General features: G+C 41.2%; 1 protein-coding gene across 7 annotated transcripts in view; it reads left to right on the top strand.

The window, feature by feature from the left end:
* ITPR1 (inositol 1,4,5-trisphosphate receptor type 1) overlaps window positions 1–22,399 on the top strand; it is a 330,414-nt gene that overhangs the window by 177,648 nt on the left and 130,367 nt on the right. For all 7 annotated transcript variants that reach the window (XM_058726155.1, XM_058726158.1, XM_058726156.1 and 4 more), the window contains 9 exons: window positions 273–338; window positions 1,813–1,950; window positions 5,366–5,491; window positions 7,843–8,043; window positions 10,123–10,374; window positions 11,763–11,888; window positions 14,112–14,240; window positions 18,482–18,602; window positions 21,066–21,250. In XM_058726155.1, the coding sequence (XP_058582138.1) occupies window positions 273–338; window positions 1,813–1,950; window positions 5,366–5,491; window positions 7,843–8,043; window positions 10,123–10,374; window positions 11,763–11,888; window positions 14,112–14,240; window positions 18,482–18,602; window positions 21,066–21,250 (1,344 nt within the window). The remainder of the gene's footprint in view (window positions 1–272; window positions 339–1,812; window positions 1,951–5,365; window positions 5,492–7,842; window positions 8,044–10,122; window positions 10,375–11,762; window positions 11,889–14,111; window positions 14,241–18,481; window positions 18,603–21,065; window positions 21,251–22,399) is intronic.

Here is a 22,399-nt window from a genome sequence, read left to right as displayed (position 1 = left end):
GGTTGTTGAGTGGATTAGCCCCATATTTCCCTTCCAGACCTACCCGGGGAAGAACCTGTTCTCAGTAGGCTGGTCCGCCATCCTCTCTCACATCAGGGAAATCCTGTCAGTCGCAAGGGGGATGAACACGTGACTCGGGCTTAAACCCAGCGTGACTATAGGAAAGCTGCAAAAACTCCCATTGTTTCCTAAACTCCAATGACCGTATGAACACACATACCTTACAGTCCAGGGGCTGGACGAACCACACTTACGTTTGTTTTGGTCCCTAGGAGGGGAATAACAAGTCACAGAAGCATGAGAGCACCAGCAGCTACAATTACAGGGTGGTCAAAGAGGTGAGTGGTCCTACTGCCCTTTTTCCTTGTGTATTAATTCTCTAAGGAAAGATAGTGAGAGTCGACTTGAAGATGCAAACACTTCATCTTTTTTCTTCATGTGAAGTTTAACAGGAAAGAAAAAGCTCTCAGAGGTTAAGTGCATTGATTTTAGGGTCATATCTGGGTTCGAATCATCCTCTGCTGCTTATTATTTGTGTGCCCTCAATTTTCTCACCTTTTAGAGGTGCAGCCAGCACCCGTGATTCTGAAAGTTTATAATTGACCAAAGGACTAATTTCATAGAATCGTCAAGCCTTTATATCAATGACTGGCGCTTAGTGTCCACCAGTGAGGGCTCTAGTTCTTTAGATATCTTTGCATAGGGTGGTTCACAGTTGGAAGATTGGGAGCTTTGTATTTTTTTTTTTTTAACCCCAGAGTAAACTCTTCCCAAGTCCTTGGCAATGATATGAGTCTCACCATTTTAGGAGGTCAATCTTCCTTCCTTCCTTCCTTCCTTCCTTCCTTCCTTCCTTCCTTCCTTCCTTCCTTCCTCCCTCCCTTCCTTCCTTCCTCCCTCCCTCCCTCCCTCCCTCCCTCCCTCCCTCCCTCCTTTTCTCCCTTCATCCATCCATCCATCCTCCCTTCCTTCCTTCCTTCCTTCCTTCCTTCCTTCCTTCCTTCCTTCCTTCCTTCCTTCCTTCCTTCCTTCTTTTCTCCCTTCATCCCTTTTAAAGTTTCTTTATTTTTAGAGAGAGAAAGTGTGCACACATGCAAGCGGAAGGGGGCAGAGACAGAGGGAGAGAGAGAATTGCAAGTGGGCTCTGCACGGTCAGTGTGGAGCCTCATGCAGGGTTTGATCTCACAAACTATAAGATCATGACCTGAGCCAAAGTCAAGAGTTGGACACTTAACCAACTGACCCACCCAGGCACCCCTGGAGATCTTTCTGAAACTATCCCACTTTTGGTTGAAGGCATAACCTACTTCATACTCTGGAAGGGCCTGTTTTTAACCATGTGTAGATTCTGTTTGATGTGATTAAGGGATACTACATATGGGAGGAATCTCCTGTGTTTAATATGTCGTGATCACTTCTGCCTCCCTGCCCATGACCAGAGCCTACAGTTTTTTCTCAGTTATGCTTCCCAGTTTTCTGAAGTTGATTTCTTTCATTTTTTTTTTTTGAAATAATTTTTTCAGGCTTTATGGAGATAAAATTGACAAAAGAAACTGTCATCTTGCTGAAGTGTGACACGCAATAACTTGATAGACACCCTGTGAAGTGATGATCACAATCAGGTTACTTAACACGTCCATCACCTCACATGGCAAGCTCTTTGGAGGGTGGGTGAGAACAGTTCAGATTTACTGTCAGCCGATTTTACGCACACGGCGCACCTTCGCTGACTGTTGCCGCCGCACTGTGCATTGGATCTCAGAACTGGGATGCTGGTCGTGGGTACACACTTGGAGTCTCTCTTTCTGACAGATTCTGATTCGGCTCAGTAAACTCTGCGTGCAGGAGAGCGCCACCGTGAGGAAGAGCAAGAAGCAGCAGCAGCGCCTGCTCCGGAACATGGGCGCGCACGCAGTGGTGCTAGAGCTGCTGCAGATCCCCTACGAGAAGGTGAGTGAGTTCCCCTCTGGCGGCGGCAGCTGTTCCCAGGGCCGGGGTGGGTCCCCGCGTTTTCCGAAACCCTCCACGTTGGGATAGTGTTGGTGGCCACATGGAGCTGACGTGGCGATGGCGAACATAAGGCACTTGTAGGCAACTTGCGCTAAACAGACAGGGTGTCATGAAATACAGCCACCCGTAACCTGCCTCCAGAATCCGTGGCTTCTCCACTTGCTCCCACGCGGCACTGGATGCAAAGGTGGGATGGACGGACCTATATATGCACATGGGCATGTGCTGTGTCCTGGGTCATCTGCAAATGCCTTTTGGGCAATGTAAGCCCTGCAAGTGACTGGATGCATGTGGGGACATGGGGCCTGCCCACTTGTGAGGTCCTCAGTAGTGTGCTGATTTCTGGTTAAGTTATTTGGATCTTTCAGGATACTTGGCTCCAAGTCCTCTTTTCTGTTGTTAGAAGTTACACTCTCTGTCCCATTTTTTCATGCCAGCATTTGTCGTTGACCATGATAGGATTTAGGGAAGTAGGGTAACAGTGCTCTGTGCCATGCAGCCTGACAGGGCACTTTCAAAAGCCTCTATTCACTTCTAAAATCCAGCACAGTTATCATGTTGTTCCCACTTGAAAGATGAGGAGACCGAGGCTTGGGGAACTCGAGAGTCCCAGGGAATGGATTTAGTCTCTTGAGTTCACCAGTGACTTCCAGAGAGACTTGGTGGTGAAGAGTTGGCTAAAGAGGGCTCACTGCTAGTGCTTGGAGGGTGCCAGGCACTGCATTGAGTCATATTCATTCTCCAGTTCATTTCATCCTTAAGACAGCGCTTGAGATGGGTCGTACTATCAGTAGCCCCATTTTATTATTTTATTTTATGTTATTTAACAATTATTTACTTTTGAGATCGAGTGAGAGAGCACAAGCAAGGGAGAGGCAGAGAGAGAGGGAGACACAGAATCCAAAGTAGGCTCCAGGCTCTGGGCTTTCAGTACCGAGCCCAACGCGGGGCTCAAACCCACAAACCGTGAGATCATGAGCTGAGCTGAAGTCGTACGTTTAACTGACTGAGTCATCCAGGCACCCTTACTATTAGTAGCCCCATTTTAGATAAGAAGACTGGCCAGAGGTTCAGTACCTTGCCTGTACGGCCCAGCAACACATGGCAGAGCCAGATCTGCTCACCCGTGAGGCCCAGGCCCCGCTTGCTGTACCTTATCTTCCACGTACCTCACTTGGGCCTGCTGCCCTATGCTCCAGGAATTTCTCTGCAAAGGCCGCTGCCACAATCATGGGGCCCATGTGATTCAGCCTGGTCAAGCCTTTCTGCGGCCACAGATAAAGTGTAAGCTTAATCCCTCTGATAGGTCAGGAACTTAACTGACTTGAATATAACTTCAATCTAAGTGTGCTTGTCATCCAAACTTGGCTGACATGTAACTAGAACCAGCAAGCTGAATAACCTTGCTACATACACAGAATGTGAGAAGGTAGTTTGCTGGCCGTATCTTTGCCTGACAATTTCCCCAGTTTCCTTAAAGAAAGACAGCTCTTCATAGAGTAGTGTGAAAGTAACAGGTAACACGATTCAGCTGGAATTGGGGTAGACCATTGTGTGTGTGTGTGTGTGTGTGTGAGACTGGTTTGATTTGGGATGGGTACGGATAGCCCATTGTGGGAGAACAGTGGAAGAATTCCTACCAGCAGATACTCTCTTGTTAGGTGGTATCTTTAGAGTTTACCTGCCTTGTAAAAATTTGTTTCACCTGATGACGCCTTTGGTTTCAATGAACCCCCGAAGATACTCCTTTGAGCCGAAGAAGTGAAAGAGTGCAGAACTGTTGGAGATTACTGCTGACAACCAGCAGGGTCTCTCTGTCCCAAGGCCTCTGATTTCTTAGAGCTGGAGGATTTGCCACTTTCCCTGTTAGTAGGAGACGAATGTAATATCCAGTATGTTGTATGGGATTTGCTATTAATGTCCTTTTAAACTCTTCTGTTTTTGATTGTCAAGGCTGGTAGCTCAGATTCCTTCCGTCTGTTGTTCTGACAGATGCGTCCTTTCTTCCAGGGTTATTATCTAGACCAGGGTGGGCAACCTGCAGACCTGAACCAAATCCAGTCTGCCATCTGTTGTCATACAGCGTAGTAGTTAAGAACGCATTCTTAAATCTTACATCTTTAGTAGTACCTGCCTAACATCCTTTCTTTTGCTTTTTGATCCACAAAGCCACAAAGTATCTGTCTGACCCTTGGTCTAGACCAGAACCAGTAGCTTACCTTTACTGAATAATTATTATCTAAGCCCTTGACTTGGATTTTCTCATTTAATCTTCACAGCAACTGTATGAAGTGTGCATTTTTCATATCTCCATTTTATAGATGAGGAGACAGAAGCCCTGAAGGGTTAAGTAACTTACCCAACGTCACACAACTAGTGAGTGGTAGATCTGGGTAAGAGCTAAGCAGTCTGGTTTCAGGGTCTACATTGCTAACTGCTGTGCAGTCTGGCATTTGAAATGAGGTGGTGTATGTGAGAAGACGTAGGGAGATTGTTGTGGGCTAAGTGAGTAGGAGGGACGATTCCATTTTTGGAATTCTTTCATTTTTACTATATTTAAACTTTTGCTTGTTTAGAATTGGGCAAAATGGTGATAGGTTTTATGTATTTGTCTTATCTAACAAAGCGTTGGGGCATCTAACGCTCTCTAAAAATACTGAGTACAGTATATGCTTTTACTATAGGAAATGAGAATCGCATGATCAGCTGTTGAAATGCCTTGGGGCAGGTATTATCCCCATTTTGCAGATGGGAAAATTAACTCTTAGGTTAGATGCTAAGACAGAGATGACAAGGAAAGGATTGTGGCAGGTATATTTGCCCACATTTACAATCCAAAGAGAGTCCCCCTTTGTCACGTGATCCCTGCCAAAAATGAACGCATACATTTGTGAGGCGGATTAAAGAGAGTGAGCCCGAGACCTGGGCGGTGTGACCTCATTGCTAGCGATGCGGTCGGCCACGGCTCCGCTGTCCCTCTGTTCTCAGAAGTGGGGCGTTCAGAAGTTTCAGGCATTGCTAGAAATGAAATCCCAGAGGCTTCCTCTCAGCTTCCACTCTGTATTGCATTTTTCCCGAATCAATTCTTTTTATACCTACCCAAGGCTAGTGGAAGAGAATATAGGAGAATTGAATAAGTTACTGGCGTCTTTTCACCGTCAGCGACGCGGCACCCCAGTGTCTTTACACAACAGTCTCTCGGCAAGCACCTTGGCTGGAACCCACTTAGCAGGTGGTGAGCGTATCATAGAATGTGATCTCTTGGCCTAGAGATAAGTGCTGTCTCCTCTGACCTTCTGTTGTCTACTGCATCGCCCGTTTTCAACTGATTTTTCATCTCCCTCCTTCCACACAGGCTGAAGATACCAAGATGCAGGAGATAATGAGGCTGGCTCATGAATTTCTGCAGAATTTCTGTGCTGGCAACCAGCAGAATCAAGCATTGCTACACAAACACATAAACCTGTTTCTCAACCCGGGGGTAAGACTTGAGGCCTATCTGGAAATCTGTGAGGGGAGGAGGGTGCGAAGCACTAAGGAACAACAGCTGGTTCTTTTGCTGTTGTGACCACGGGGACTTGTTACAAAGCAACATTCATTCTAGGGGGAACGTTGGGACCATCTCTCAGGAGAACATAAATATTCCTCTTATTTTGGGGGGAGAAAGGGAAAAGGAGGAGGAGGTGGTAGGACAAGGTAAGGTATATTTTTATTTTTTCTTAACGTTCTTCATTACATCAAATTTTAGTGCTGGTGAGTTGCTAATTCTCACTCGCCAACCACATCCTCCTGAGGTCTTGCATAAGGTTTTCTGTGTACGTAATACAATACATAATAATACGTTAGATACATATAAATACACAATATATTCATATAAAACATAATTGTTATATTTTAGTGTGTCAAATATGTTTTTGAAGTACGTGGAGTGCATTTTTTTTAGAGATAAATGGTGGCATACTCTACTTGTAGCTTTTTTCTCTTAATATATTGTGGCTATCTTTGCAAGTCAGAGATAAATTTTTCTGATTTTTGATGAGAATTTTTGATGGCTATGTGGCATTCCATAGTATGTCTGTAACTTTTTAAAGCCCATTGGCATATTAATAGACATTTAGGCCAGCTCTAATTTTTGGCTTTGTGTAATTCTACAAAGGACCTCCTTGTAATACATGCACACTGACATATTTGTTAGTACTGCTGGAGCTTTGGAGGACAGGACTACTAGAATTGTGATGTTAGGAAGAGAAAAGACAAAAGATACAAAGCTGAAAGCCCCCTACTTCATACCAAACATAAAACTTATCCCTCAATAACTCGGGGTAAAAACCACAGAAAATAAGCCTTCTAGAAGAGAACATGAAAATATTTTGATGACCTTGTGGAAAGCAAAGTTTTTTTTTTTTTTTTTAATTTAAGTTTTAAGTAATCTCTACACCTTACCTGGGGCTTGAACTCACAACCCTGAGATCGGTTCATACACTCCTTGAACTGAGCCAGCCAGATGCGCCCAGAGTTTTCTTACCCAGTATAAAAATAGAATTAATTATAAAGGAAAACATAAAATAAAGACTTCCATTCACCGGGTGAGCTCATTAAGATCATCCAGAGGCAAGCCAGAGAGTGGGGGAAGACGTTTGCTTTGCATATATGTTCAATTAAGAACTCATGTCCAGAATTTATAATAAACTGAAGAAAAGTCAACAAGGAAAAAGGCAACCCATTTTTTAAATGGATAAAAAAAACTTTAAAATGAAATAATCTGTAGTAGAATATACCCAGGTGCCTGTCACTGAGACAAGGTGATCATCCGAGAAGTATAAATTAACTAAGGCAAAACAAAGTATGACTAAATTCAGAGACCAACAACACTGTAAATCAGCAAGGATATGGAAAAGCTGTGGTGTAGAATGGAAATTGTTAATATCTTTTGAAAGCTGTTGAGAAGTACTTTTTAAAAAAAATTTTTTTTACTGTTCATTCACTTTTGAGAGACACCAAAGTGAGTGGGGGAGGGGCAAAGAGGGAGACACAGAATCCAAAGCACGCTCTAGGCTCTGAGCTATCTGTCAGCAAAGAACCCGTTGTGGGGCTCAAACTCATTAACGGTGAGATCATGACCTGAGCCAAAGTCTGACACTTAACCAACTGAGCCATCCAGGTGCCCCTGTTGAGAAGTACTTTTAAAGCCAAACATTTATATTCTGCAACCCAGCAATTCCACTCTTGGATATAAAGCCAACAGAAAGGCACACACATTAAAATTTACCAGAAGACATGTTCGAGAATGCCCAGAGCAGCCCTATTGTGCGAAGAGTAGTGCCATTAAAACCTGCCGTTAAACTGGATACACCCCTAATGCCCATCAGCAATAGAAGAGATCAGCACACTGTGGTTGATTCATGTCATGGAATATACATAGCAGTATATTCTATGTACTGATACATGCAACAACATGTTGACAGCATCGCAAATGTACTATTAAACAAAAGAAAGCAGGCGGAAGACAGTACAGGAGGCTCAAAAACAGGCAAAACTAATCTGTGGTTGCAGAAATCAAAATAGGAGTTAAATTGGGTGGTAAGACATTTTGTTTCTTGATCTGGGTGCTGGGGTTCCCACCATAGTTCATTGAGGTGAATACTAGTTGTTTCCCTTTCTATATGTTTATTACACATGATTGAAAAGGTTTATGAAAAAAGAAGGCCGTACAGAAGTGAGAAAGGAGAGCCATCTCTTCACTGGTTTGAAGGCTTCTTTGTGTGTTTTGGTAGACTCTTTATCACTTTGTTCTCTGATGTCCCTGTGCTACTGCTCTGACTCTTCTGTCAGATCCTGGAGGCGGTAACCATGCAGCATATCTTCATGAACAACTTCCAGCTCTGCAGTGAGATCAATGAGAGGGTCGTCCAGCACTTTGTTCACTGCATCGAGACTCACGGTCGGAACGTCCAGTACATCAAGTTCTTGCAGACGATTGTCAAGGCGGAAGGGAAATTCATTAAAAAGTGCCAAGACATGGTTATGGCTGAGGTAACAACTGCTTATTTCTATATCCCTGCCTTTGGTGTTCCATACAAATTTTTAAATTACTACTCTCTGTATGAACTAGCACCCTCTCCTGGACCCACATGAAGGGACAAAACATAATTGTGGTTTGTTTGTGTGAGAGAGTGTGTTTGTGAGCATAAATCAGATACACACGCAGGCAAGAGTCTCATCAGGTTTTCCATAGTAGTGAATCTATTTATTTTGAGGAGTTTGGGATCAGATTTTTTTGAGAGGGGGAAAATAAAACCAGGAGTAACAAACCAAAAATACGATGAATAGAGATTAAATGTGGATAGAAACCAGTGAGCCAGAACAGCCTGTGTTCCTGTGAATAAGTTGTCTTTAATTATTCACTTCATTAGCTAGAAAAATTGTTACTTGATGATTCTTGAGAAGAAGCTAGACCGTGGGATTGGGACAAAGTCCTGCTTGGTTCTCTGTGGGAAGTCAATGCCCCATGAATGCTGTCTGACCAAAAAAGCCCTCTGCCACCACTTTCAGATACATTCCATTTCATCTTTTGCCTGTTTAAAAAAATGAAAACTTAAGTAAATCCACCTACCATTTGGATTTAAAATGTCATCTAATAAAGAACATACGATACCAGTGGAAGGTAGTGTTGCATAATTAAAAGAACTGACTTTACTTAGGATATGAATGAAGGCTGTACTGGTTTATTGGCTATGTGACGTGTCAACTTCCCCAACCCTCAGCGTGCATTTTTGTGAAAGAAGGTGTAGCCATATTCACCTGAGGAACTGATATGTGAACTCATTGAAATAATGATGACAAAAATAGCTAACATTTCTTGGAAGCCTGCCATACCCTAGTTAGGGCCCTAAGCAATTTACATATAATCATTTATTTAATCTGCATGACAACACCATGAGTTCATTATCTTCTTTGTCCTCAGTTTTACGGACAAAACTGAGGCACAATGAAGTTAGGTGATTCATGTGAAGTATTTATCACAATACTTGGCACTTATTTAGAGCCTATGAAGGTTAGATGTTATTGTGTAAATAATATTGACTATATTTATTTTGGCTTCTGTACCAGCCCTTTTTGGATCTTCTGTATTTCATGCAGTGCTGAAATTGATTTATTCTTAAGTAGATTTATGAGAAGCCACATTCAGTCCTGGGGACAAGTTATAAGTAGGAAAGCCTTGATTTTTTGATGAGTGTTGAAAGTTAGGTGTATCTTTTTTTTTTTTTTTAACATTTATTTATTTTTGAGACAGAGAGAGACAGAGCATGAACGGGGGAGGGGCAGAGAGAGAGGGAGACACAGAATCGGAGGCAGGCTCCAGGCTCTGAGCCATCAGCCCAGAGCTGGACGCAGGGCTCATACTCACGGACCGTGAGATCGTGACCTGAGCCGAAGTCGGACGCTTAACCGACTGAGCCACCCAGGCGCCCCAAAAGTTAGGTGTATCTTAATGAGAACTGGATAATTTGTGAAGAGAGAAGGCACTGCATGAGAGAGTTGTAAGAGGGATACTGCTTTTCAGGCATAAAAAGATGGAAACATTTTTTAAAATGTTTGTTTATTTGGGGGTGGGTGGCAGAAGGGGAGAGAGAGAATCTGTACCATCAGCACAGAGCCTGACACTGGGATCGATGTCACAAACCAAGAGATCATGTCCTGAGCCAAAACTAAGAGTCAGGTGGACACTCAACCAACCGAGTCACCCAAGCGCCCCTGTAAATATTTTTAAGTAGAAGAATCATAGCCTAATTGTTAGGTTTGGAATTAAAAGTGCAAGCTTACAGTCTGCATTTCCACTTGATACATGAATGTTGGTATGCAGACCTTGTCTTCCCCCAGTGGCTTTAGGACCACTGTCCTATACCTGTATCTGTCGATCGAAATGCTGCTGCTGAAGATTTTGAGTTGTTCATTAATATAAATGAAGTTTAGACGAGTTTGGTAAAACAGGTGAGACTGGTTTTAGAAAGCAAAGGCTGACAGAACATCTCTTGTTCCCTTTTCCCTCATTTTTTAAATGTCCCCACCTCTGCAAGCTCATACTATAAGCAAGCCCCATTCTTTCTGCAGCTGGTTAATTCGGGAGAGGACGTCCTCGTGTTCTACAATGACAGAGCCTCTTTCCAGACCCTAATCCAGATGATGAGGTCAGAGCGGGACCGGATGGATGAGAACAGCCCTCTCATGTACCACATCCACCTGGTTGAGCTCTTGGCCGTATGCACTGAGGGCAAGAACGTCTATACAGAGATAAAGTGCAACTCTCTGCTCCCACTGGATGACATTGTCCGTGTAGTGACCCATGAGGATTGCATCCCCGAGGTGAGCAAGCTCTTCTCATGTCTCTGCATGTGGCATGTGGACTTGCAGCCAGCTCTGATGCGGCCTCACAGTACGATAAGATCTGCAGCTCATTTTGTAGTGAGGAAACAACATTTTCTCAAATGCCAGTTTAGTGTATGAAGAACATTGGGGGGATTTTAGTCCTTTTTGATGTCTCCTCGAGAAGAGTGGGAATCTGCTTCTGTGCTTCCGCTCTTGAAAACTAATCATTCAGCCTGTTGAGCGAAGAGTATTTGCTTGGAATGAATGTCTGAAAAATGAGATGGAGTGGTTTGAGATACGGTTCGTGTGCACGTAAGACCTATTCTGCAAGTAGATTCTTTAATGAAAATGTGTATTGCAAAAATGAATGAATGACAATTATAAAACATTTAGGAACTACAGGTAACCAATAGGAAAATTAAAATAATCTATAATTCTACCACCCGTAATAAATACCTGTTAAAAATAAATAAATAAATAAATGCATACATACATACATACATACATACATACATACATACATACCTGTTAGGTTTTGGAAGTGATTCCTTTCAAGTTTTCTGTTTCATTGTTGATAAGTGTTGGCTAGTAACAATAATGACAGCAAAAACAGTGAATCATACAGTTTATATTTTGCCTTTGTATGTTTAAAATACATGCTATTAATTTATATCTTAAACTAAATACACATATATTTATAGCAGATACAGTGTGTATTTTGTCTTTGTTTAAAATATATGCTGGTAACTTAATCTTAAACTGAATATACTTTTATTTATAGTATATGTAGTATATATCAAATAGATGTTTTTAGATGAATTTTTGAAAAGTTAATACATTATGAAAAGTTCGAATAGCAGAGACTATAAAGGAGTAAACTATGGCGTATCTCCTAATCTGTCCCTTCCCACCCCAGAGAAAATTATTATGGTCTTGTACATCCTTCTAGAGTTCTGTATATGAACAAATGTAAATAAATATTCTTCATTCCCTCCCCCGTTTTTTTTTTCCTAACCACAAAAGATGACATTCTGTATACACTGTTGTTCTTTTTCATATCTGTCCATAAAGAGATTCCACATTCTTTTTTTTTTTTACAGTTACATAAACATTTTATCATATGGATGTACTATAATTGCCTTGCATGTCTGTTTAACCAGCTTATGCTAATAAAATGAGATAATTAATAACTGATGACTATAATAAAGGAGAAAAAAAACAAGGTCACATTTTTCTCACAGCCTTGTCCACACAGCATTTTATCAGACTTTTGGACTCATTTATTTGACAGATGGAAATGGTGTTTTGATACAGTTTTAATTTGCATTTCTCTTTTTCTATGTATACAGAATTGGTTTTTCAGAAACATCTATTTCTGTCTTCAGGTTAAAATTGCCTACATTAACTTCCTTAATCACTGCTACGTGGATACTGAGGTGGAAATGAAGGAGATTTATACCAGCAATCACATGTGGAAGTTGTTTGAGAATTTCCTTGTAGACATCTGCAGGGTAAGGCTTTCTGGAACTGAGGGGCAGAGCGGAAATGTTTGTGTATGTGCGTGTGTCTGGACATCCTTATGCAGGCATGAGGAAAATATTCACGTCATTTCAGCTTGCTCATGTGACACGGGGAGGCAGATGTGGCTCTACACTTGCACACGCCTCATTTCTTTATGCCTTTTACCTCTTGCTGAGAATAGATTTTATTCATCACATGTCAGAAAGGTGGGTTATTGCTTTTCATTTCATCCTTTATGGACTGATTTGTGAATAATAATCCGAGACATACTAAAATCACATTTGAAAGTTTTCTTTTCCTTGACGATATCTCTCCTTAAAGGACACCTTCCTGAGCTTGAGCATTTATCTCCTTCAGTCTGGTGTCAAGGATTCTGCAAAGCACTTCCCTTTGGATCTGCTTTCCTGACCTAGCAGTTGGATGGGCTTCATATTCTGGATTTGGTTTTGCTCTGAGCTTAATACTGTTTCTAAAGCTGCAAGACCACTGCCTAACAAGGCACACCATGGATTCACGATGAGTTTTGTGGTGGTGGGTTTGGGGGATAGGGGATGGTAACCAAGTTCTTGAAAGAATGATTGTAAGATGAATTTCGGAATCTTCATGTTAATAAGAAAGGTGCTTTGGAGAGTCTTACACTGTGATACTTCCTGCTTGATGGTACAAATTACAGTGTAAAACACCCTGCAAGAACTTGTTTTCTTTCTAATCAAGGTCTGTGTTTAATAATACTCACATGTTGGTATCACAGACAAATGTATACATATCTATTTTTTTTTAATCTCAAATTCCTCCTAGTCTTTTAATCCCATAAATCTGGTTTTGGAGATTGGAATGCAAGGCCTGCTCTGTTTTTCGTGGGGTTTTTTTTTTTGTTTTTTAATCAGGGCTGAACAAAGTTTTCTGTAAAGGACCAGATATTAATATGTTCAGGTTTGTTGTCCATCTGGTCTCTGACACAACTACTCAAGTCTGCCCTGGTAGTTTGAAAACAGCCATGACAATAGGTAAATAGGTGGGCATGGCTGTGTTCCAATAAAACTTTATTTATAAAAGCAGCCACCAGCACGTAACTGTGCTGACCTCTACATTACATTATTCAGAAATGTAAAATCAGTTACTAATTTCATTCTCTGAATGTGTCAAAACTGCTCAGTATTAAGCTGACAATATGGCAATTAGTTAATAAAACATGATTTTTTTTTGCCCTTCATAAATTTTTATTGTAAGCAACATTACATCTGAAATTACAGCACTAATGAATTTGGTAATAAAACTTGATTTTTAAAAGTGTATTTTCTATATCTTTTCCTCTAAATGCCTAATCTTATTTTAAATAGCAAAATTAAGTATAATGCCAGTAAAACCTGAAGTCTCTCACCTCAAGACCTATGGAATCAATGATTTTGACTCAAACTCCACTATTTTCAGCAGTACTGCATATCAGTAACTTTTTTTTAATTGAAGTATAGTTGACACACAATGTTATATTAGCTTTACTGTACATCATAGCAATTTGACAACTTTATATGTTATGCTATAGTAGCGTTTTTATTGAATAGAAGAGTGTTGTAGCATTGGAGAATATTACACACAGTGGACCTGATATATTTGATTCTCTTGATCATATATGTTAGGAAACATAGTGTAGAACAGATGAATGGCTTAACAAGGAGCACAGTTCACTTTTAGGGGAAAATACAGACAACTGTAGTTACTATGCCTCTTGTTGCCTTTTAAGGTGTTAGATTTGCCACACATGGCTAGGAATTTGGAAGCAATAGCCCTGTAGGTCCCATACCGACTTAAAAAAAATTTTTTTTAATGTTTATTTTTTTGAGAGAGCATGAGTGGGGGAGGGGAAGAGAGAGAGGGAGACACAGAATCTGAAGCAGGCTCCAAGCTCTGAGCTTTCAGCACAGAGCTGACAAGGGATTCAAACCCACAAACCATGAGACCATGCATGACCTAAGCTGAAGTCAACTGCTTAACTGACTGAGCCACTCACGCACCCTGGTCCCTTATCAATTTTGTTTTATGAGTCTATACTGGGATACACAAGTTGATCAGTTTCTCTGGCTGCATGATTTATTGTTGTTATTTCAAGCCTTTATTTTCGTTTGTTGGATTAGCAGGAGTGGTTACAGATTTCTTAATTCTACAGCTGATCTACAGGTTTGGTGTGATGTCTAAAGCATCCACTTGCCTTGCAGGCCTGTAACAACACAAGTGACAGGAAGCATGCAGACTCAATTTTGGAAAAGTATGTTACTGAAATCGTCATGAGTATTGTTACTACCTTCTTCAGTTCTCCCTTCTCAGACCAGAGTACTACCCTGCAGGTAAGAAACACAAGCGGTGCAGGGCTTTCCCGACAGAGCTTCAGCAATTGCTGTTGGTGCTGATATGACAGTGAGCAGCTGTACACGAGCCTTCATGGATACAAGATCCTTTGCTTTCTCAGGATGCCCTTGGATAAATAAGCACCTGAGGATGTTTTTCTTCACCAGATGGTTCTATTGATTGTTGGTCTTTTTTCCTTACAATGCCTGTTCTTCCCCCCTTCAATCTTGTTGATTCCTCCCTTCCAATTTTAGGAGAAGCAGCTTTCAAATAGGTGCTAGCATGTTATTAAGGCTTTTTAAAAACATGTTTGGAAACCTCCATTTTAACTCCTGAAGTGTCTGCCTTAAGCTCATCCCAAGTGCTGCATGGCAAGAGTGAGAAGTCTTTAAGCCATGGCAGCAGGGCTGGTGTATTGTACAGCAACATGGGCATGTGAACTCCTTTGTGCACAGTGCTCCTGGGGTGTGCAGTGCAGCAGCCCTGCGTGCTGGTTCTCACTGTACAGTTTCAAAGTTTTGAATCCATGGATCTGAAAGAGAATTTCATTCTTCGACTTGGAAAAATCACTCCTCTTTTATAACTTAGGTCTGGGTCAACTGCTGTGGGAGTCTTACAGCAGGTGCGTTGGTACAGCCTACAAGATGAAAGTTGGCCTTGGTCTCCAGTGATCAGAAGAGAAATAGTAACCATCCTTGTCATAGAAAGAGGTAGAGGCTGTCCTGGGGTTGATGGATGGCCCAGAGTTATTGGATTATAGACAGATAATCCTAATGCAGGTAAATTCTCCAAGGGAAAGGTGATTCATGGTAGTATCATACTCATTAGTATATTTATCACATCCTGCTCTATTTCATTAACATGCAGAGAGTTCATATAAGCTCAGTATAGTCTATGAGGTAGATGATATTGCCATCTTTGTAGCTCCATAAACTGAGGCTCAGAAAGTTTAATTACCATGCTGAGTCATGGTCACAGCCATTAAGTGGCATAACCATGATTTCAACCTACTTTTCTCTGATTCTGAAACTTGTGGAGTTTTTAGTGAGTTACATTTGCTGGGAACTATTGGTAACCTTCTGTTTGGTTAGAAATAACTATAAAAGCTAGCAGTTAAGCTAAAGTATTGCAAAGTTTGAATGCTATCTTTCAAATGTCTGTATATATTCTTAAGTAATTGGGGAGCAGAAACTGGTTGGATCCCAAGCGCATGAGTTACCAGAGGCCAGAATGTGTTCTTTACCAAGTGCTATTATGCTGAGAGCCAGCCAGGAAAGCTGCCATGGTTGCTAAGATTGGACTTGCTGCTTTTGCAATTTAAAGTGACAATCCTTACAGCAATGCCCATTCTCCTATGGATCATGAAATAGTATTGCAAAACCAAAATGTCAAAGTAAGTCAATCAAATTAATTGGAAAACTATTAAACAGGAATATGAGATTTGGTTTCCCATTTTGGTCACTCCTCTCTCTTCTTATTGCCTTACTCTGAAACCAATTTTTGGACCACCTAATAAGCCAGAATGGTCAGAGACATGAATCTTCAGTATAAATGTTGTAAGTCCCAGCAAGACTCAGGTTGTCCATATATACTTAGAATACAAAATCCAAAGTGGATTTTAGTTTTGTTTTTTTTTTTTTTTTTATGGCTTTCTAGAGCATGTATTTTCCAAGGAATACTATTTTTGGAGTTCTCATGGCCTATCTTGTTTTGTTTGTATGCTGAACAGTATATGCGTCATTTCCCAGCTAGATTTTTACCTCCTTCCTGGCTGCCTTCCTTGTTTGTTTAGTTTTTTCCTTCTTTTCTTTCAACCCAAGCATATGAGGAAGGAAAATGGTGAGCTTGGGTTTGGCCGTGTCACATTTATTTTATTATTTATTTACTTATTGCCAGTGGAATGTCCAGGAGGCAGCTGGGACTATGGGATCTAGGGAGGAAGGATAGAATTTTGGAGGCTTCAGAGCAGGATAAAGCTGGTTTCAAATTCACACTCTTTGCCTTATCAGCTCTGTGAACTTGGCTTGGTCACAGAACCTCTTATTTGAAACAGGGCTGTAATGTCAATCCTGTAGGCTATCGTGAGCAAGAGAGAAAATATTTGCGAAACATCTAGCATAATGCCTGGCACAGAGTAGCTGCTTAGTAAATATGATCCTATACTTTCTCTGCTACACCATAAGCTACAGTAAGAAGGACATAGCTATGCCTTATGTGCATAGTTACTTCTGATACTGCTCTGTCCCTTGTAGCTTTTTGTGCTTGGGACCTGGTAGGTGCTGATTCACTGAGTAAGTAAATGAGTCCATGAGACTCAGGAGAGTGGAGTAGTAGAATCCGGATATAAACAGTTGGTAGTTGAAGTCATGGCCAGGAAAATGAAGCATTTTACTAGAACAGACTGGTCAGAGCACGAGTAATTAAAGATAGCATCTAAAAGAGGCCAGAGGAAGGTCTTCACTTGATCACACAGGCAGCGTGGGATTCAGGAACAAGCAGGGCTTCAGGATAAGAGAAGGGAGGATTTTACGAAGAGGGTGATGGGCAGCCGTGTTTTTTAGTCCGAGAGTTTGAGTGACTTGATGGCACCAGATTGCCCATTGGAGTGGGTCATTAGAAAGCAGCTACACTGGCTAACGTATTCCTCTTTTGTTTATCCAGAGGTGAGACGGGAACAGAGCAAATACCCAATGAATACTGATTAAATTGAATTGAGTCAAAGGATACTTCTTTCTTTGAGTTTGGGTGTTGGGTTCCCATCCTAACTCTAACACATATTCCCAGTGGGGTGGGTGATAATACCACTGCTTACTTCCTATGGTCATATGGTAAGGGTTCCATGAGATATGTAGAAAGCACTCAGCACTTGGCATGTGGGAAGTGTTCTCCATAAATGGCTTCTCTCATTGGGAACGTTGTGCTCAGGAGCTAAATATCAGGGTTTTGCAGCCAATTTCTCAGGCTCTTTATGATCTTGTCCTCTCTTAGTAACGCAGTTTACTGTCCTGCGTAGCTGGGAGGTGTAGAACAGAAAGTACTTCCTGAAGAAAGCAATAAGATTCTGCTTTGCAGGTGAACTTCGTGGAAAGAGCACAAATTGTCAGCATCAGAGAGCCCTGAGGTTGACTGACTGCTCTGGCACCACTTGTTAGTTCTTTTGGATACTTTCTTTTAACTTTTATGGGCCTCCATTTCTTATTTGTGGCATTAAGGTAGTTCATGTGCTATAGGATTGTTAGTTGAGGCCCCCAATGAGCTTTCACCTGATATGTGACACTTAATAAGTATAAGTTATCCAAACATTGTTCATAGAAGAGGTTCTGAAATCTTATTAACCTGTTGTGTTGTCATGTAATAGACTTGATTTTCTCCCTAGCACCATGTTTGTTTTTTTTTCCTTCCATCTCAGAAACTTCTCTACAGTGTTTCACTACTTTTTTTCTTTGCTATATTAGCTCCTGCTGTTTTTTGGAGGGGCTGTGCAAGTCCTCTTCCTACAAACTAAAGTCCAAAGCTACCTGGATCCAGGTAGCTATGGATAGAGACCAAAATTATAACTTTGAAATGCATTCAGAAATCACCATCAAACTGATAAAGTAAATGTTTGAGTTCTTTTATTTTAAAAAGAGCAAAATTTATGCTGTCATAGAATAAATCCTATCATGTAGTTAACTTCCCAGGACTCATCTCTAGTAAATGAATATTTATAAAGTATAATATCAGAATTCTACTCTGTTTATATCATGGAAAACAGTGCTAGAAATAAGTATGCATTCTTGGTGAGATTCACTTAATAGTTTGTTTTTGCTAATCAAAAACAGAGGTTCTACATATAGTATACAATGTCTGGAAAGAACTTTGGGTTATTCTGCCTCAATCCACTCATTTTATGTATTGGATGAAGTTAAAGCTCAGATGTAAGCTCCTTTGCCTCAAGTCAAATAGCCAGTTGGTAACTGGACAGGAATACAAGTTTTCAGACATTGACTCCACTGTTGATTCTTATGGTCAGACTTGAATGGTGTCAAGTTTGTACGTGATCTTAAAATGCTTCAGATTTTTTTCCTCCTTTGATGAGGCACCTGCTGGAATCCTGCTCATAACTAGTCACGCCTTCCCACTCTTGCAAAGGGTCCGTTACCATTAATTCACAGTTCATTACAATGTCTGTTTCTGATCTGTGTGTCAGTGATCTACAGAAAAGTCATATTGCCTGTCTCTTGGCCTCTCTTCCTTGCAGACTCGCCAGCCTGTCTTTGTGCAACTGCTACAAGGTGTGTTCAGGGTCTACCACTGCAACTGGTTAATGCCGAGCCAAAAAGCCTCTGTGGAGAGCTGTATTCGGGTGCTCTCTGATGTAGGTAAGCTATCAGTGCAGTTGGGAGTAACATGATGACAATGAATTACCTCACAGCAGTAAAGGCCACTCAGTTTTATTGAGCACTTGTTATAGCTCTTCTAGAGTTCCACACACAGGAAGTTGGCAGAGGTAGAATAGGAATGGAGGTCTTCTTGATAGCTAACCCTTGCCTTCTTTCATCTACCAAGCTGGCATCTCCCAAAGCGAAGAGCCAGTAAGTCCCAAAGAGCGAGAGGCTTTGAAAAATACAGGTGCATGGTTAAATGTTAGGCATCTCTTGGCAGGTCCCAGTGCACACACACTTACTCAAGGCCCTGGGAAGTCTCTCTCAAGAAACTAATTTGTTTACTCCAGTAAGTGTATTCAACCACATGGGAACTTTTTTTCTTGCTAAGTGCACATCCAATCCCAGGGGGACACCCTTTCTCAGAAAACGTACACTGCTCCCTATTGCCTATCAATTGTCACCTCTCTGGTAGCTCTGAAAATGACTGCTCCCTTCACCCTGACTTTATCAGACTCTGTTACTCAGCCCTACTCCCCTTCATAAATGGGAAGCAAGGGGCTCTCTTCCTGCATAAATTTAAGAAGAGGTATCTCTTTATATTCCTGCAGACAGGCAGCACAGAGGCAAGTCGGGTTCTTGGATTATCAAGTAGCTGTCCACCAAATATAAATTGTGTTGATTAGGGTTTCTTGCCTGATTTCAGTCATCCCATCCTGATTTCCTTGATTCTCATATGGTAGGTAATGGTGTCTTTTTACTGTTTATGCGGTACTATCTCACAATAAGAGATGAAGCTTTTGAAAGAGTGTACATTATAGGTTCATGATGTGATATCTTAGATCCAGGGCTCTGAGACTGTATCCCCAAAACCGTGTTCTCTACCCACATAGGATTGTGCATCATGAAGCTCTTTGTTGAAATTTGGGCAGGTTGCTGAGTTGGCTAGCTCAGCACTCATTAGGGAGATGAAATGCTTCAATAGTCTTGGCGGTGATGTGAAAAGACAAAGGGAGTTGATGTCTGCAAAATGGCAGGGCATGAAAGCAGCACAGCACACTCAGCCCAGGAACTCAGACTTCTGTCCCTTGCGGAATACCTTCTCCTGACTGAAATCACACCCAAAATTCACTGTTTTCATTGTTCATTTTCTAAAGGGGTATCTAAGGCACATAGTTTCTAGCTGAGTGTATGCTGTGCATCCTGCTTTTTGATATTAGTCATATTTCCCCCCCATATTTCTTACTTGCTGTATTAAACTGTTCGAAATTTGTTAATTGGCCGATGTTTTCTTGCCCCACATTGTGTTTTGTTTTCTTTTGTTTTTACTGGGACTTAAACCTTTGCTTCTCAGATTTCGTCTTCCAGGTTGCTGGAGTTGTTTTTAGAATTAGATGTAGGTAATATAACACCTTCTTTGCTTCTGGTCTTATGAAGCATTGAAGACATGAAATAGTTGTCTTGTTTTTTGGAGGTTGTTGGATTTTCCATATTGAAAAAAAGGATTGTTAGTTATGTTCCTTTTTAAAAAGTTTAAAGTTTTTATTTTGGAATAATTTTAGATTTATAGGAAGTTGCCAAGATAACACACACAGTTCCCCATGTACCTCTCACCCAGTTTCCCCCACTGTCAACATCTTACATCACCTGGGTATATTTGTCCAAACGATGAAACTGATGTTGGCCCATAGCTATAAACTACACTCCAGATTTGGTACCACTTTTTCCATTAATGTCCTTTATCTGTTCCAGGTTTCAATCTAGGCTACCATGTTGCATTTAGTTGTGATGCCTCCCCAGTCCCTTCTGGTCTGCGACAGTTTCTCAGACTTTCCTTGTTTTTTTTAACGACATTAATAATCTTGAAGAGTGCTGGTCAGGTGTTCTGTAGAATATCCCCCCTTGTGGACCTGACTGTCATCTGTCTCATGATTAGACTTGAGGTTTTTTTAAGAGGAAAAGAGAACAGCCTAAATAGAAAGGATAGCTTATGTTATTATAAATATTATCTTTTGTTTTATGTTTGGCTTAAATTGACATTTTGTAGATTGTTGTATAGAACACCACTGAGAGAGAATTTTTGGAAAAATAGTTTCTTTGAAAAATGAATTCCCTGTTGTGATAATTCTTAAAATATGTGAACAACATGAGAGACCTTAAGATGCCATTCATTGAGGAAACCCATTGAGGTCTAACTTTGACCTGCCTGCCTAAACTTTGACCTAAAACATTTCAACATACTTCAGAGCTACTGCCCCCCTCCCCCTGAATTCATATTGAGAAGCCCTGACCTAACAATGTCAAAGTTCATTTGAGTTCCTCAGTGTTGACACAAGCATGCAAGTGACCTATTACAGGTATGGATGAATCTGCCTAAGGGTTGATGGGGGGAGTTAAGTCTGTCTTTAAGGCGTCTCCCATGCAAGTTGGAGGCTCATGAGTCCTGTTTCTTCTGTGTAGCCAAGAGCCGGGCCATCGCTATTCCTGTGGACCTGGACAGCCAAGTCAACAACCTCTTTCTGAAGTCTCACAACATTGTGCAGAAAACTGCCATGAACTGGCGACTGACTGCCCGCAATGCGGCTCGCAGAGACTCTGTTCTGGCGGCTTCCAGAGACTACCGGAATATCATTGAGAGATTGCAGGTAATGTCAGGCCCAGAGAGGAGTGAACCTGAACCTGGCCTGAGGTGGTTCCCCCAAAGCAGCGCTTCCATGAGCCAGAGAAAATCCAAAACGGGCCAGAAAGAGATGTAAGCATGTGAATGGCTAGTCAAGCACAGTAATGTGTATAGGACCAAGAATGCAAAGCTGCTTGGGAAGAGAAAGTCTTCTGGCAAAGTCATGGTCTTTAAAGGTTTTCGACAGATTTCTTTCTTTGCTTTTTTTTTTTTTTTTTTTTAAGTTTATTTGAGAGAACACAAGTGGGATAGGGGCAGAGACAGAGGAGAGAAAGAATCCCAAGCAGGCTCTGCACTGTTAGCGCAGAGCCTGATGTGGGTTTGAACCCACGGAACCAAGAGATCATGACCTGACCTGAATCCAAGAGTCAGACGCTTAACCAACTGAGCCACCCACGTGGCCCTGTATTGACAGATTTCTTCATGAAGAATGGGGACTGCTCTTTTTAGGAAGGAATAATTAAGTATTACAAAAGGATGCTTAGAATAAGGGCATAAGTGCTCCATTTTTTTTTTTTTTAATCACTCTGGGATATTTAGCCTCTGGAATCAGCAGGTAAACAAGTATTATAATGTCCAAGAGAAGAGTTTTCTCTCAGAATGAGTCAAAAGAAAATAAAACCATTACTAAATTGTATCTGTATTTTACTTCTTTCTTGCACGTATGAAGAGATCTATCCCTTTGTTAAGTGGAGAGTAGTGAATATTTGGTGCATGTGAAACACTTAAACTTCCATCATAACATTAACATCTTTACTCAAGTGATTCTCTCACAGGTAGTGCATGGGCTATAGTTGGAGAGTCTCAGCCATTTCAAATGAGCCTGCTGGAATGGTTAAAAGCATGAACTCAGGCCAGTGCCTCGGGTCAAATCCTGACTCCACTGCTTATAAATAGTGTATCTTTGGGAAGGTTACCTCATTTCTCTATGCCTCAGTTTCCTCATTTGTAAAATAGCATAATAATAACACCTACCTCAGGGTTAATGTGAGGATCGCGAGCATTGATTACATGTTCCGGTTATCTGTGCCTGCCTAATGAATAACACCAATTTTTTCATTCTCTTAGTCTGTTTAGAGGTTGACTGGGCTCAATAAGGTGTCTGTTGCTCAGG

Source organism: Neofelis nebulosa, chromosome 4 (assembly GCF_028018385.1).
Source record: "Neofelis nebulosa isolate mNeoNeb1 chromosome 4, mNeoNeb1.pri, whole genome shotgun sequence".
Lineage (NCBI taxonomy): Eukaryota > Metazoa > Chordata > Mammalia > Carnivora > Felidae > Neofelis > Neofelis nebulosa.
Note: the sequence above shows the minus strand (reverse complement) of the source record. Positions and strands in the feature narration are given on the sequence as shown.